General features: G+C 43.1%; 3 protein-coding genes across 3 annotated transcripts; 1 reads left to right on the plus strand and 2 right to left on the minus strand.

The window, feature by feature from the left end:
- Nucleotides 1-2,420: 2,420 nt before the first annotated feature.
- On the plus strand, nt 2,421-5,501 carry LOC141040652 (uncharacterized). The gene is made up of 11 exons (XM_073506773.1): nt 2,421-2,900; nt 2,994-3,149; nt 3,246-3,449; nt 3,536-3,757; nt 3,849-4,116; nt 4,254-4,426; nt 4,542-4,742; nt 4,826-4,954; nt 5,029-5,144; nt 5,223-5,298; nt 5,385-5,501. Exons 1-11 carry the CDS (start codon nt 2,421-2,423, stop codon nt 5,499-5,501), a joined length of 2,142 nt encoding a protein of 713 aa, XP_073362874.1.
- Nucleotides 5,502-8,537: 3,036 nt separating this feature from the next.
- On the minus strand, nt 8,538-10,906 carry LOC141040653 (protein FAR1-RELATED SEQUENCE 5-like). The gene is made up of 5 exons (XM_073506774.1): nt 10,901-10,906; nt 10,676-10,848; nt 10,217-10,622; nt 8,703-10,123; nt 8,538-8,562 (listed from the first exon to the last, which is right to left on the minus strand). Exons 1-5 carry the CDS (start codon nt 10,904-10,906, stop codon nt 8,538-8,540), a joined length of 2,031 nt encoding a protein of 676 aa, XP_073362875.1.
- Nucleotides 10,711-11,592, minus strand: LOC141041932 (uncharacterized). Its single transcript, XM_073509503.1, has 3 exons — nt 11,313-11,592; nt 11,152-11,220; nt 10,711-11,054 (listed from the first exon to the last, which is right to left on the minus strand). Exons 1-3 carry the CDS (start codon nt 11,454-11,456, stop codon nt 10,917-10,919), a joined length of 351 nt encoding a protein of 116 aa, XP_073365604.1. The 5' UTR covers nt 11,457-11,592; the 3' UTR covers nt 10,711-10,916.
- Between the last annotated feature and the right edge of the window lie 3,497 nt (nt 11,593-15,089).

Genomic DNA, 15,089 nt, shown 5'->3' on the forward strand with positions numbered 1-15,089 from the left:
ATTTAAAATCAAATCTCTTTTTTCTATAATATTTCTAACAGTGTTTACTAAAATTAAAAAAATATGCCCAATTTTGTTGTGTTTTATTTCATTTGTTCGTTCTCGTTTTTATATTGATAATATTTACGAAATATAAACTAAAATGGTGTGTTTTATTTCAATTCTTCATTCTAATATTTCTTATCTTTATTATATTTGAAATGTTTGTAGTTTGTAAAATAAAATGTTCTGTTTTATTTCACTTCTTCATTCTAATATTTGCTCTCTTCTTTATATTAGAAATATTTTCAAAATGTAAGATAATATGTTATCTTTTATTTCACTTCTTCATTCTAATAGATCTTATCTTTTTTACATTTGAATTGTTTTTCAAAATCCTAGTAAATGCATCGAGTGTCGGAAATCGATGAGAATTGGCATGCATGATGTCCATTGTCATCCCGTTGTGTGAAAAAAAATTGGGGCCATTTGGTTGAGTCCAGAAAAACAACGTCCTTCGGGCTCCCCCTACGGCAGACCCGGATGATGGTGATTGCACATGTGCTATGTGCTGGCCTGCATGAAATGACACCAAACTTTGGCACCATGTGAGGATGCCCAATGTAGGCCCCCATGCAACATCTGAGCCATTCCTGACACCGAACGAACATTGCGTCACGTCCGGGCAGCGTTTCGGGTTCTTTTCGCCGGCAAAATCCTAGTAAATGCATCGAGTGTCGGAAATCGATGATAATTGGCATGCATGATGTCCATGGTCATCCCGTTGTGTGAAAAAAAATTGGGGGCATTTGGTTGAGTCCAGAAAAACAACGTCCTTCGGGCTCCCCCTACGGCAGACCCGAATGATGGTGATTGCACATGTGCTATGTGCTGGCCTGCATGAAATGACACCAAACTTTGGCACCATGTGAGGATGACCAATGTAGGCCCCCATGCAACATCTGAGCCATTCCTGACACCGAACGAACATTGCGTCACGTCCGGGCAGCGTTTCGGGTTCTTTTCGCCGGCAAAATCCTAGTAAATGCATCGAGTGTCGGAAATCGATGAGAATTGGCATGCATGATGTCCATGGTCATCCCATTGCGTGAAAAAAAATTGGGGCCATTTGGTTGAGTTGAAATAATTATTTGATATCAAAATTTTCTAATATGAAAAAGAAAAGAAAAAAAATACATGAAACGAGCCCCTCATCGCTCAAAGAGAGGAGCAGCTACAAAAAAAACTCGAGCGTGGGAAGCCTATCCCTTTAATTTAGGAGCACGTACAGCCTCTCCTCAACTAAGGAAGGCAAAGATCACGGGCATTCTATCCCTGGTGGTTACGACGACCTAGGAGATCCTCCTCCTCCTATTTAGTCTCGGCATCGTCTTTCATGTCGTCTACGACGGCTCCTACCGCCGAGTCGACGACAGCTGCGTCCCTAGCATCGGCCCAACCCCAGCAAGATCGTCGAGAACATCCAGGTCGTCAGCGCGTGCTGGCCGTCGTGGACGAACTGCGTCCACGTTACAACGCCGACAACTTCCATCTTCATCGAGCGATCCAGTATGTTGGCAACCGTACCGCATCCATGATGCTTTTCTTTGTGCGTGTGTTAGATTCGATAGGACTAAGATTAATTAGCGCATAATCTTCGCATTACATCTGTTGGAGTAGATGTTTTTTGTTTGTGCGTGTATTAGATTAGATAGGCCTATGACACTAGATTTGTTTGTGCGTGTATTTGATTAGATAGCCCTACGATTGCAAATTAGTTTCTGCATGTTGTTTGTTGTCTTTCGCTTGTAGGTTGGATTGATGAATAAACAACAATTTTTTATCAGTGTTAGTTATAGCAATGCCCTAAGACATGCATGTTGCAACTATGAGACGCTGACTAATATTGTATGTGATGCACGTTTGTTTGATGCATGTTCCAGTATGCATAATTTCGTTTTTTTCTTTTCAATTTACTGTTAATTAGGCACTGTCACTGATTCTTATATCTATTTGTACAGTACCATATGAAAATAAATGATTAGATAAATTATGTTGCTTTTTATTATGAAACTAATTGGTTAAATAAGTACTTGTTAAACTGTCATTTTATGTGCTGCACGTGTCTCTGCTGAATGTTTCAGTATGAATAAATTATGTTGTATAGTTTTCTATCTACTGTGGGATAGTGTATTCCATTATTATGTTTTATGCAACAATATGTTAGGAAAAAGTTGATTACATAAATTATTGTACTATAACCAAGTATATTTTTTAACGGGATGGATGAACTCAACGGAGAAATTGTTTGCGCCGTAGAAAAATGGTGCAAACTTATTGCCGGTCTATCTTCCGGTCAACGGGCCGCACGTGCCGAAACACCACTCCGTAGCATGCTTCAGATACCTTCGCTGAAGATGCGTACACTGTTGATCCGGTACATGGTTGAGATATTTGATCCTAGCAAGGGCAGATTCATTGTACATGACTTGGTTGGCGAAGTGTCTCTCGGTGCCGTGGATGTTGAGTGCATCTTGGCCTTGGAGAACCACGGATTGTCGGCAGAAGGTATTCTCGGTGAGGAAGGTGAGGATGTTAAAGATCGAGTGCCGCCTCAATTCCTGAGCAAGACCACAGGTAACATAGTCATCGATGATCTGATTGTGGACATCACAAAAAATAAATCTGCCGACGACAATTTCCTTCGGAGAGTTGTCCTCGTGTTGCTTGGAACAGTTCTTGCTCCCATGTCGAGCAAGACTGTACCAAAGCAATATTACGCATTGGTGGACGATGTGAAGCGTATATCCAAGATTAATTGGAATGCATTCACCCTCCGGGTTCTGCTGGACTGCCTTCGCAACGTGACGAAAGGCAAACACCTCCGCCAATGGCCGAGAGGGAACTTAGCTCTCCTGCAGGTACACCTTTCAGACTTGTACCATTGCAAAAAAAATATGATTGCTAATTTACCTGCTGTATAGTACTAATTGTAATTTTTCATATTCATGCAGTACCTGTACTGGGAGAAGGTTCAGCCTCTGGAAGGTGAATGCGCATTCAATCCTAGCTTGTCCATGGAACCTCTAATGAGGAATTGGACTGAAGCTGCAGCCTCAAGGAGAGACAAGTTTGATTATGACCAAGGCCGTGGCCGTGGTAACATCAAGGTAATTCATTACGTTGGGTACTTCTTAACTTTTATATAACATAATTAGTTGTATTAATATTTTTATTGATCACATATACTTGTATTTCACATGCAGATTGAAGACAACATAACCAAGGAGTATAGGGCGCAGGAGCGCAAAGTACCTGAACCAGAAAAGCCAAAAATGAAGCCCACCGTTGGTGCGGCAAAGAAGTCCAAGTTAGCCTCAAACGCGGACGAGATGATGAACCTCATCATGAAGCGGTGTATGGATTACATACGCAGCGAAATGAAGGAAATACCAGAACAAGTAGCCGAGGTGACACACCCTTAATTCTATGTTTACAACATTTTTGAAGTTGCAAAATCGTGCCGACATTAATAAATATTTTTTATGTAATGCAGAGATTGTTAGAGAAGTTGAACCAAAATGGTGTGATGTACAAGCCAGCGGCTGCTACGGCTTCCGGCAACAACGATGCCGACCTAGAAGTGGATTCCTTTGAGAATGGTCCGCCAGAAAAAAAAGAATTCGTGTACAAGGATGACTCTGACGGTCTAGAGCCGGTGATTGATTTGACACAGCCTGACGAGCCTGTTGTAAACCAGAACAACGATGATGAGGAAGTATGTTTTCATTTATTTGTCTTCATTTATCTCAATTATGCATCTTCATTTTCGTTAACTGAACCTATCACATTATTTTTTTGTTAACTAGAAAACACCTGCCAAGTTAAATGTTGACAAGACAACGAAGCCTACTGATGAGTGCGGCGCAACACCGGAGAACCCTTGGATTGTAGGTAATTCTCCTCGAGCAGAATCGTCCGACATTGGCATTTCTGCAAGTTCTATCGACAGGATGGTGGGTAAGAGCAAGGGGAAAAAGTCTGCAGCAACCGCAAAAGAAGACGATGTTATATCCGGGAAGCGCCGACGGACTATTCCCAAGAAATTTGAATCCCCCTTTAAACTTGACAAGCCCGGTAAGCGAAGCGCTCGCGGTACTAAGCCATCCGGCAACACTACCGCAACTAGAGGTACCATTAGTAGCTATCTTAGTGCTTAATTTACTACCATTTCATGTACTCACTGTTCGTGACGTTCGTAATTTATCATGCAGCTCTGTTTAGTGACAATGACATGGAAGGCTCTGTTAAGGACGATTTGACACCGGAACTCATCGATGCTGCTGTTGCGTTTGTGGAGGTAGCTGCTCGGTCTAAGAAGAATATGACAAAAAGAGTTTACTACAATGAACGTGGCACCTCTGTGACTGTGGAGAGAATACGACCGGTACTTGAGCATACATGGCTAGCGGATGACGTAAGATCTATTACCATGTCCTGCTATTTAAGTGCATAATCTAGGTGTCACCTATGAAAATAAAATGTTCTATTATTTTACGCAGGTTATCGATGCTTATCAGACACATTTGGCTCTGCGCGTTGGTCATGATCGGCACCTCTGTCCAGCCTGGAGGTCCAAATACCTTGTTGATCGTGCTAAGGCACGAGACAACCCTAAACCGTCGAAATACAACATGGATAGTGCGCTGAGCAGAGCTAGAGCAGTACGTAGGGTTCTGGACGAGTATACCATCCGTGATAAGGTATGATATGTTCTTACTAGTTCATTAACACTCATTTCAACAAGCATAATTGCATCTGATTACAAATGTGTTCCACATTTCAGTCATTTATCCCGTTGAACGTCGGCAATACACACTGGATCACCGTGGTGATGCACAACAGCAAGAAAGAATTCCGAGTTTTTGATTCGCTCTATCCTCTCGAGTTCTCTCTCGACACTGTGAAAGCACTGGTACTCTCCCCGACATTGAGCATTCTTCATATGAAATGTCATCTGGTTTCTCACTACTACTTTCTTTCAAATAGCGACTAGCAATAGCAATTGATATGGAAGAGGCAAACCGTATTACACCTGGCAAATATCCAGACGTCACTAAATGGCCTATCATACCTCAGATCGACATGCCACCACAAGAGGACGGGTGAGTTATGGTTCATCATTTTCTACTTACGAAAGACATGTTCGTGTGCACGGTGACTAATGTTTGCATATATATTAGGAACTCTTGTGGCCTTTTTGTGATTGAAGTTATGGAGCATTGGGACGGGGATCGATGGACCGCCGATTTTACCCAGGTAATTTGTCCTCTCTGCTCGTACACTTGTACAATTGTCGTATAATACCAACTTCTATTCATTAAACCTTGTTCTAAAAATTGCAGGGCACGGTTAATGCAAGGAGAAGGCGTCTCATCGCCGAGTTGGTTCTCTCACCTACCAACACGCTCGAATGTGTGAAGAACAAAATCCGCGACATCGCAAAGAAAAGCAAGGCGTGAAGACATCATACATGATTCAAGAATCTAGTTTCAGTCGTTTGTTTTAAGTCCAGAAGCACGTTTCCCGGCATGGACAACTTTGATTTTCTATCATTCATGTAATAAGCACGATACCATGGATTTTGTGTGGATTTTTGGTCGCTCACACATACTTGTGTATGTGTAATGCAGTCAGACTATACGTTTCGTACCAATAAATTTTTGCTTCCCTTCGTTCTACCTTAATGTTTTTTGCTGCTGTGTTCATTCTTTTCTTCCATGGAAGAGTAATTCATTTCCTTTTTACTTTTGCATATTTTTTTTATTTGATTTGGCATTATTCAACAATAAGCAAAAAAGTTGATAAATTCCTTTTTGTTTGCCTGAGAATCAACCTCGGCTGTCGTGCCATCCGGTGTGGGATCCCGCGCCCGAGACAACGACAGATCCGGTCCCAGCGCGGGCGACCCAGTCGACGACCGCCAGTTGGCGCGGGGGGACACGCCAGGTCCGGTCCCGCCCGACCGCTCGGTGGAGACAGCCCGCGTGTCGGACGCAGACGGGCCACCCGTGGATCCTGCGGTTGGTGGAGTAGGCAGATCCGCCTGGGATCCCGTGCGCATGATTGCCGCTGGATCTCTCGGGATCGGCGTCCACAGGTGGATCTTCCTCGTGTCTTGCGCCTGACTCCCTTGGCGTTATGTGTTGCTTCAAATCTCGTTGCACAGTTTTTTTGCTGCATTTTTGTTAGCCTTTTCCTTTTCTGCATCATGAAGATCAGGATCAGTAGCACCATCAATCACATGATCAACTACTATTTCGCCCCCTTGATCAGTATGATTTAGAGCTCCGGTGGAAGCAAAATAATTTCAGTGCTTAGCCAAGAACTATTTCGAAAGTGATATAATTTATTGGTTAATATAATATACTTAGACCTTACACAAATGAACTGGCCACAATGCAGATAGGACTTGATCATTCTGTTCAACAATAAACCACAAAACATACTTAAAATTCATCACAAATCTCCTTCAGCTTCTTGATCTTATCAATGTACCCATGTTTCTGTTTGAGAAAATCTGCAATAATATACTCAAGTTTTTTCTTCTCTTGCTTCAGATGGTCCCTCTCTCTCATCACTTGGTCTCTCTCTAGCACCACCCGGTCCCGGTCTTTCTCAGCCTTTACCCTCAGGACCTGATGTAGATTGGCACAACCATGATCTGCCATCTTATTCTTCTCCAGCTCCTCTTTGAGATCGCTAAGTGACAATCTTGCATTGCCCAATTGCGTGAGAGCATCCTCCTTATCAGCCACCAGTTTAGCAAAGTCCATTTTGAAAAATCTCAGCTCTTCCTCCGTCCTCCTCTTTTCTCCAATTAACATGCATTTTTCTTCAGCATTCTTATTATTCTATCTCAGCTTCTCGTCATACATGCTCCACAGTTCTCTCAAGCAGAACTTCGTAGCCACTGACCACTCCGGGTCTACCCATTCCACATAGTTACATTTCACTTCTTCCTACAGTATGAAAAATATGGTCCCAATCATATATGCACAAATGCAATACAATTACATGCAATGCACTAAAAATATGGTCTCAATCATATAAACACAAAATGTAGCGTGCAATGATATACATATATATATATGGATCAATTAACTACAAGTATATGCTATTATGTGCTAAAACAAATATTAGACCGTAAAAAAACAACATAAATACGGACTTTGTAAATGCAAATATTAATTGAAATGTATGCAATTTTGGGCAGAACAATGGATTACCGCGAAGTAAATCGAGCACGAGGTAATTTAAACATATATTTACAGTACGGAACAACATACCTTCTGACCACAGACAAGAAAACGTCTACCAGTGTCCAAGGAATCAAAAGCAACTAGCCTGACGCAAGGTTCTCGATGCAGACAACAAGAAGACAGATCGTGAGCAATGCCACTCCATTCATAGCAAGGGATAGTCGTAGGAAGCTAAACGAAACAACAGAGATAATGCACAAATCAACGCCCTGCGTTAAATACCGGAAATGAAGAACTCTAACCCTAACCCTAGCACTATTTGGAGATTATATAGTAGGAGCGTACCTGCAGGCTAGTTACGGATTCGCCATCCGAAGAAGAGCTCGACTCGTCGCTCCACGAAACCATGGCGTAACGTGACCGGCGGCACGACGTGGATCGGTGGCTGCAGCGGCGGCGGCGGTTGCAGTGGATAGATAGAACGCGCGTGGAGATCGCGAGGGAAGAACCGCCCCGACCAGGTGGCCAGCGCGGCCCATTTAAACGGGCTGTAATAAAAAAAAATTGTTAAATGGGCTCGGCAATGGGAGCGGCCGTGTGTCGCGCCTTCTTACGGCATCCGTCACCCCCCCTCCACGTCATCGCGACAAGCGGCCCGAGTTACACTACAAGCCATAAAATGTTGGGTTTTTCTTTTCTTTATGAGGGGAAAATGGTGGGTTTTTGGTATGAAGTCTATACTATAGACCAAAGTGAGCTGGTATCTTCTATATCTAAATGGTGGTGAACCAAAGGAGTGAAAAAAAATTAATTATTATCAAACATAATTACATCTTCTATATCTAAACAACTAGCCACCACTAACCTATTTCTCTTAACATGCAAGTTTGCCACCTCGTCATTCAACATGTATGGAGAAAGGTCCACCACAACATGCAAACAAAATATTCCCGCAACAACATATACATGTTACACGTAACCATTTCTCTATGAATATATTGCAAAGGGAGCATTCCCGCAACAACATGTCGGGTATCGTCTAGTTTTCTAATATAATATAACTACAGTGGACAACACAAAAGATGCCATCATTACAATGACTAAAATGCTATCCATTTTCCATGATTAAAGTCCCTAGTGACCGCCTCCTGTTTAGTCCATATATGCTACAAGCACTATCTCAAGGTACTGGCCTCTTGCAATAGTATATATCATGTATCATGTATGCAGTAATACATTGCAAACACCTCACTATTAGATCACTGGATTCATCCTAACATAACTTTAGCAACTTTTCTACTCTTCTTCGCCCACCACGCTTCTGCACACGATAACAGGAAAAGTTAATGAATGACAAGTTAAAAACAATTATAACCTACAATGCATACAAAAACTTACTTCTTATTTAGTTTGCATTTCTTGTTGCGTTTAGTGTGCCCTAGCAATTTGCATGCGCCGCACCTGATTCTGATCTCGTCGTAAAAAAGTGGCCTACCATTTTTTGACATAGGGCGGTTCTCATCTACCTTAGTTGCACCTTTCGTTGATACTTTAATAGGATCATGAACTTCAACTATGTTGCCTTCACCATCATCTACATATTCAATTGCACAAGTACAAAGATCAGCCGTTTTCTTACTCAAATTTTCCTTTAGCTGATCATACTCATGGCTCTTAGCTATCATGGCCTTCAAACTCTCCTGTAACTGATCCCACAAAGTTGGGTGTTTGCATGCTGCATGCATAGCTTCTGAAGCCAACACACTGACCTGGCTATATTTCATTCTTTCAGCTGCTCCAGTCCATCCAAATCCCAACAGATCGCTTGTGCGCCTGGCGGGCAGTCCCAACCTTGCGTCTTTCGTGAACCGCACAAGAACTAAACACTTTGGTATTTCAGATATATTCAAGTACTTCAGTACATGGAATATGTGCTTGCAAGATAGACCCTTTTGAATCATTTTTCTACAGCTGCACCTTATAGTTTCTGCGGAATTTACTGGAGTGTACTCCACCCAAAAACGGCTCTTCCGGTTATTCTTCCAGACCACGATGTACTGCTGTGATCCGTCTCCGAGCTTTATTTCTTCAATCTCCATGCCACCAATTTTCCTAAGATCAGCTTGCAACATATAGAAGTTTGCTGGAGTGAAGACGTGAGAAGCAGCTATCTCAAGTTCCCTCGAGCTAGTAACTGGCACCGGTAAACTCTGTGAGGCCGTGCAATCATCTCGTGCCTCATTCTCACAGATACGTACAACGGCGTTCTCATAGTGCAAAATCATATCCACCAGGGTCATTTCACCGTCTAGGTGGAGGTGAAGGCATGAGTTTAGACTTTTACTCCTCTGGTTGCTTTTCATGCCAAGCCAAAAACCCTCTGTCAGATAAGCCGCGGCCCACAGTCTCCTCTTCTTATACATCCGTCTCAACCATGTTACTGTTTTTTCCGACTGCCATCTTTTGGAAAATGCGTGCCATCTCTCCTCAAACGTGGCCGTGGACGTGCTGTAGTACAGAAGAGTTCGGAACTCCTTCAAGGACTTGTGACTGAGGTGAATCTTCATATTTTTTTCTATATGCCACGTACATATACGGTGCCACACGTCTGGGAAGACTTGGCGAATTGCCTTGATCATCGCAGCGTCGGCATCCGTGATAACACTCATAGGCATCTTTTGACACATGGACCTCAAAAAAGTCTCCAGCAGCCACACATATGTCTCTTCGGTCTCGTCCGAAACTATGGCACAAGCAAAAACAGTGGTCTTCCGGTGATTGTTAAGACCAACAAAGGGTATGAATGGCATACCATACCGGTTCATCTTGTACGTGCTGTCAAATACAAGCACGTCGCCGAAGTCCTCATAGTCATGACGAGACTGGGAGTCACACTAGAACATCCTATTCATATGTCCTTCCTTGTCTAGCTTGTACTCGAAAAAGAAGCTAGGATCCCTCTGTTTCCTTCTGACCATGATGCCTATGACTGTGGCAGCATCACCTTTTAAAAGCAGCTTCCTCTTCTCCCTGGGGCAAAGGTTGTATATTTCACGCCTGGTAAAACCAACACCGCCGTACCATACATGTTTGCTGATGAAGCAATCCATCATGTCGTGAATTCTAATCCCTGCAGCTCCCATGGACATTATCTCATGCTTCTGGCACTCTTTGATTTTTCTGTGGGACCAAAGAAAAGGTACCTCGTCCGGTCCTGCCAAGATATGGCTATGCTTGTCCTCAAAACTATCAACATACCAAACCCCACGCTTTTGGTCAAGCTTCACGGTCAGGTCCGCTTCGCAGTGGCAGCGTGTCTCGGGTCTGAGCCTACGGCTGTGTCCTTCCTCGGTTAGCAACCTGCTGTCACGTTTTCCTTGTCTGGAACAAACAAACCGCCTATACGCATATGACGTGACTCGGTTTTGCTATACCTGACCTTATTCTTTCTAATGCTGAAACCATTATATCTAGCATAGCTGTTGTAGAAATCATACGCAGCCTCGTGAGACGTAAAAGTCATTTGTATTATCTGCATGAACATATCCCTCTTATCATCTGCACTAGCAATATCTTGGACATTCTTTTTACCCTCAACTTCTGTCACCTACACAATCATAACATAGCCATGAAAACAGTTTTCTATGGTATAACATTACTTCCATACAACATTGATTACATACATACCTCACTCATGATGACCGACGATTGCGACTCCCCAGAATCAGATGCAGCTAATGATTCGACATCAAGGCCTGTCTCCGCGTCGGATTCACCGTAATAGTCGTACGCATTATGACATTCGGAAATGAGCTGAAAAATATAACACAAATACATAAGTATTTATCATATAATATTCCAGGATTAATTCAATTTGCATGCATGCCAACAAAAAATTCCAGTTCCATACCTGACTAATGTAATCTTCATTCGAGATCTCCGAGTTGTTTTCCTCACCATCATCATGCTCATTGTTTTCCTGACCATCATCATGTTCATCCATCTATAAATTTTCAAAATATAATATTGTCGGATGCCACCAAAAAATTACAACATGATAATGCCACTCACATTAAGATCTTCCAATACGTTCCCATTCTCTGACCTATCTCCACGATCTGAATTTTCATCATCTGACCAATCTTCTATCCAGTCTTTCATCAGTTCTCCAAACTCCATGTCATACATCATATCAATTAACTCATCGTCCGCCATTTCCTACAACAATTAATATGTATCATCACATGTGCAAACATTATCAATGCTGACATATACAACACCTAGCGCACGATCACGGATGTTAAATAAACTACACCAACCGGAGAGCGCCCCAACCGAGGGCGTTCAGATCGTGCACACAACCGACGCCAACAACCTCTGATCGGCCATGGATCCTCCCCCCTCTCCACACCAAGCGGCGTTAAGGTACGTCCCACGAATCCAGTACGTGATCACTTTGGATCACGAGAAGCAGCGCTACCCGTGATAACATGCACCGCCGGATTCCTAGCCCACAGCACCAGTCGTGATTATTTTGGATCGCCGGATACCTAGGTAAGCCGCCGCATCAAATAACGGAGCCGTCGTGCACACAACCGACGGCAACCGACGCTAGGTTAACCCTAGAAAGAAGAAACCCACTTCAGCCCGCGTGATCACTGTGTATATCATGACGAGCAGCACTACCAGAACAAGATCTGCGATGGCCTGGACCGCCAGAAAGCTAGGTTGCCCGACCCGCTAGGTTAACCACTACGACGAAAACAGCGACAGTTCGTTTGATGCTGCCGCGAGCGAGACAAATGTGGGGAAACGGGATGCGGTACCTGCGAGCGCTGGAGGTTGACGACGGTGCCGCGCGCGCTCTCGGACGAGATCGCCGGCGATAAGATCGCTGCCGCTGATATTCCTACAGAAACTCACCAGAATGATGGAGGAGCTACGTGATTGATTGAGCTGCGTGATTGATGGATCGGCCATCGTGGGGTCGTGTCATCCTTTTTTTCGGGATGTCACCGTATACATACGTATGGGTCATACGGGTTATACGAGGCTTGGATATGGGCTACGGGGCTTGGATATGGGCAGCGGCGGGCCGGAGAAAAAATAGATGGCGGGGGTCAAGAATACCCCTAGGAAATTGAGTTAGGGGGGAGCACCGGAGCAGAAACGATGTTCTGCAAGTCCACTTCGGAGATAATGAACACGCATTTGGGCCCATCTAAGCCCACTGTTCTGTGCCTGCTGCTCCATATGCAGTGCGCTACGGCGACTTAGCCACACGTTACTCATGCATGCAACGAGTAGACCAAATAGACTTATAGGCCGCCTGCCTATCTTCAGAAAAAACATGCTGTACATTTGTCTTCGCTTGATGTTAAAATCTTCACTCGGCATTACTTGATCAAATTAACGAGGGTGTGTATATGCCAAATATACTGAAAGTAGTGGCGTTCGTATTTTCAAATAAATCCCTTCTAAATATTTCTAGCGACATCATTTAAATTGAGGGACGAGGGACGGTACATCAAAATCTGTTCGGTTCAGTTGGCATTGTTTTTCTACTATACATATGTCAGATTGGTTTTTTTTATTTCTTTAGCCTTCTCCTTTTGCTCCAGATGAACAATCCTATAATCAGGATATCACGATGTCTAAAAATACTTATGATCAAGTTTGTGCCAGTTAATGTATCATGCATGATATATCTAGGAAAAAAAAGAGCTGTCAAACATAGCTTGTATTGCCAGTTCACAGCTGTTATTATGCTATCCCACGCTGATCTGGAACACAAATCAAGATGAAGTAATGTCCGTAGTACGCGTGTCACAATAATACACGCAATTATAATTAAAAGGCACATGCGGAAGCGACACCCCAACCACGCCATGCACATTTATCTCTGGAACACACAGTAATACACGAGTCGCACAGTAATACACGAGTCACACAGTAATACATGCAGTTGTAATTAAAAGGTACATGCAGAAGTGACAACCCAATCACGCCATGCAATTTATCTCTGGAACACACAGTAATACACGGGTCACACGGTAATACATGCGGTTGTAATTAGAGGATGCTTGATACGTTTTAGTCTCATGACTAAAAGTAGTGAGACTAAAACTTGCTAGCCTCACCCATGCTTGGATCCAAATACTAAAAAGACTAAAATCAAGTTAATGAGCATTTATTATCCTCCAAACCCTTCAATCCAGAACTCGCATGTGTTAAAGGAGAGGAGTTAAATGAGGACAGAGAGGACTAATCCACATTTTAGTAGGGTACCCCTGACTAAAAAGTTTTAGTCTCAAGACTAGTTTTAGCCCCTCTTTAGTTAGGGCTGCTTGGAACTTTAGCCTTTTAAAGAGACTATTTTTAGTCACACTAAAACAAGTCCCTTGAATCCAAGCACCCTCTTAAAAGGTACGCGCAGAAGCGACAACCCAACCACGCCATGCACATTTATGTCTCTATAGTTCAACTGTCTCAAACCCAACATACGCCATACGGCCCGCAGGCACACAGACCGCATGCACCTGCCCTAACGCAAGTTCGTGCGTGAACCAACCTGTGGTTGGATGGTTAGGTGGATAGTGGTATCCCAGCCCATTAGGATTCAAATCCTGATGCTCATGTTTATCCTGGATTTATTTCAGAAATTTCGGGGTTGCACGTTTAGTGGAAAGAGACGTTTCTGTCGACTACGAGGCGTCTATGGTGACTTCGTAAAAGCTCAAGGTCATATGCCGGCTCAGTCTCTCGGAGGTGCTCATAGTCCAGATGCAGAGGCCGGGGGTCCTCCTCCATTTCTAAAAAAAAAGTCTCTCGAAGGTGCTCATAGTGATAGCGTGTGCATGTATGCGTTCATAGGGGTGACAGTATGCACGTATATATAAGCGCTTGCGTCTGTAACGTGTTTACAAAAAAAAAAACAAGTCCGCGCCTATATATATGAATACACATACGCGCCAGCTATGAGCCACCGGCAACTATCCAGGATCGCAGCAAGAGGTACATGAGAGCTGGCAGCTCAAAAAATATACAGATCAATCTTTTTTTGTAGAGACCCTTTCTAGAAAGCTTTGTCCCATAGAGCAACTTAATTCGGCAACAGCAAGGCTTACTGCAGTAGCATAATGTGCCCACGTGCCATGAGCTGCCCACATGTTGGAGACTAGCATGGGTGTTGCACTATATTAACTCGACTGCATAACTGTTCTTATTGAAGATCACAAAGAAAACTTCAGACCGAACACACACCCATTTGCTATTTAGGAGTAAGAAGAGACATAAGTAACCAAGTTAAATAACAATTGTATTTGTATATATACCGCACACTATTCGGTGTTTCAGCACTCAGCAGTATGTTTTGAGGTAGCAAAAACATGGGTTCATTTTCCAACTGATTCAAAAAACGACATTTTAGCCTCAGAAGGCATTGGGAGATGCAATGATGCAAAAATTTCATGGCACACCTGATTACACATCCATGTTCATCCTGGAATATGTTTTAGCTGAAGGCTTGATGCAACTTACATAAAACATGGAGATGATACCCGTTTGATAGCTCAGTTTTTTCGAAGTATTATGACAATACTGCAGTTTTTCAAAATACCATGGTTTAATTTACCGTGAGCTGTTTGGCAACCATAAAAAACTGTAGTATCTATACTGTGGTATTGTCAAAACCGTGGTATTTTCTCTGCATTAAAAAAAGAACCCTAGACCTTTTTTTTTTGAAACAGAGCACGCGAAAAAAACGAGACTGTCTGTTATTGCCTTCCTCGCTCCCAAGCCGTCACCGCCGCCCTGAAGATCGCCGGCCATGGGACAAGCCAAGAGAAG

The sequence above is a fragment of the Aegilops tauschii genome, chromosome 2 (genome assembly GCF_002575655.3).
Source record: "Aegilops tauschii subsp. strangulata cultivar AL8/78 chromosome 2, Aet v6.0, whole genome shotgun sequence".
NCBI lineage: Eukaryota > Viridiplantae > Streptophyta > Magnoliopsida > Poales > Poaceae > Aegilops > Aegilops tauschii.

Bases quoted from the DNA above. Each gene is read 5' to 3' on its own strand.
- LOC141041932 (XM_073509503.1), bottom strand. From the start codon at position 11,456: ATGGCGGACGATGAGTTAATTGATATGATGTATGACATGGAGTTTGGA. The intron at 11,221-11,312 runs GTGAGTGGCATT...GATGATGGTCAG, and splicing joins ACGTATTGGAAGATCTTAAT to GAAAACAATGAGCATGATGA. The intron at 11,055-11,151 runs GTATGGAACTGG...TATATTTTTCAG, and splicing joins ATGAAGATTACATTAGTCAG to CTCATTTCCGAATGTCATAA.
- LOC141040652 (XM_073506773.1), top strand. From the start codon at position 2,421: ATGGTTGAGATATTTGATCCTAGCAAGGGCAGATTCATTGTACATGAC. The intron at 5,145-5,222 runs GTGAGTTATGGT...CATATATATTAG, and splicing joins ATGCCACCACAAGAGGACGG to GAACTCTTGTGGCCTTTTTG. The intron at 5,299-5,384 runs GTAATTTGTCCT...TAAAAATTGCAG, and splicing joins GGACCGCCGATTTTACCCAG to GGCACGGTTAATGCAAGGAG.
- LOC141040653 (XM_073506774.1), bottom strand. The intron at 10,623-10,675 runs GTATAGCAAAAC...TGTTTGTTCCAG, and splicing joins ATTAGAAAGAATAAGGTCAG to ACAAGGAAAACGTGACAGCA. The intron at 8,563-8,702 runs GTGCGGCGCATG...TATCGTGTGCAG, and splicing joins TACGACGAGATCAGAATCAG to AAGCGTGGTGGGCGAAGAAG.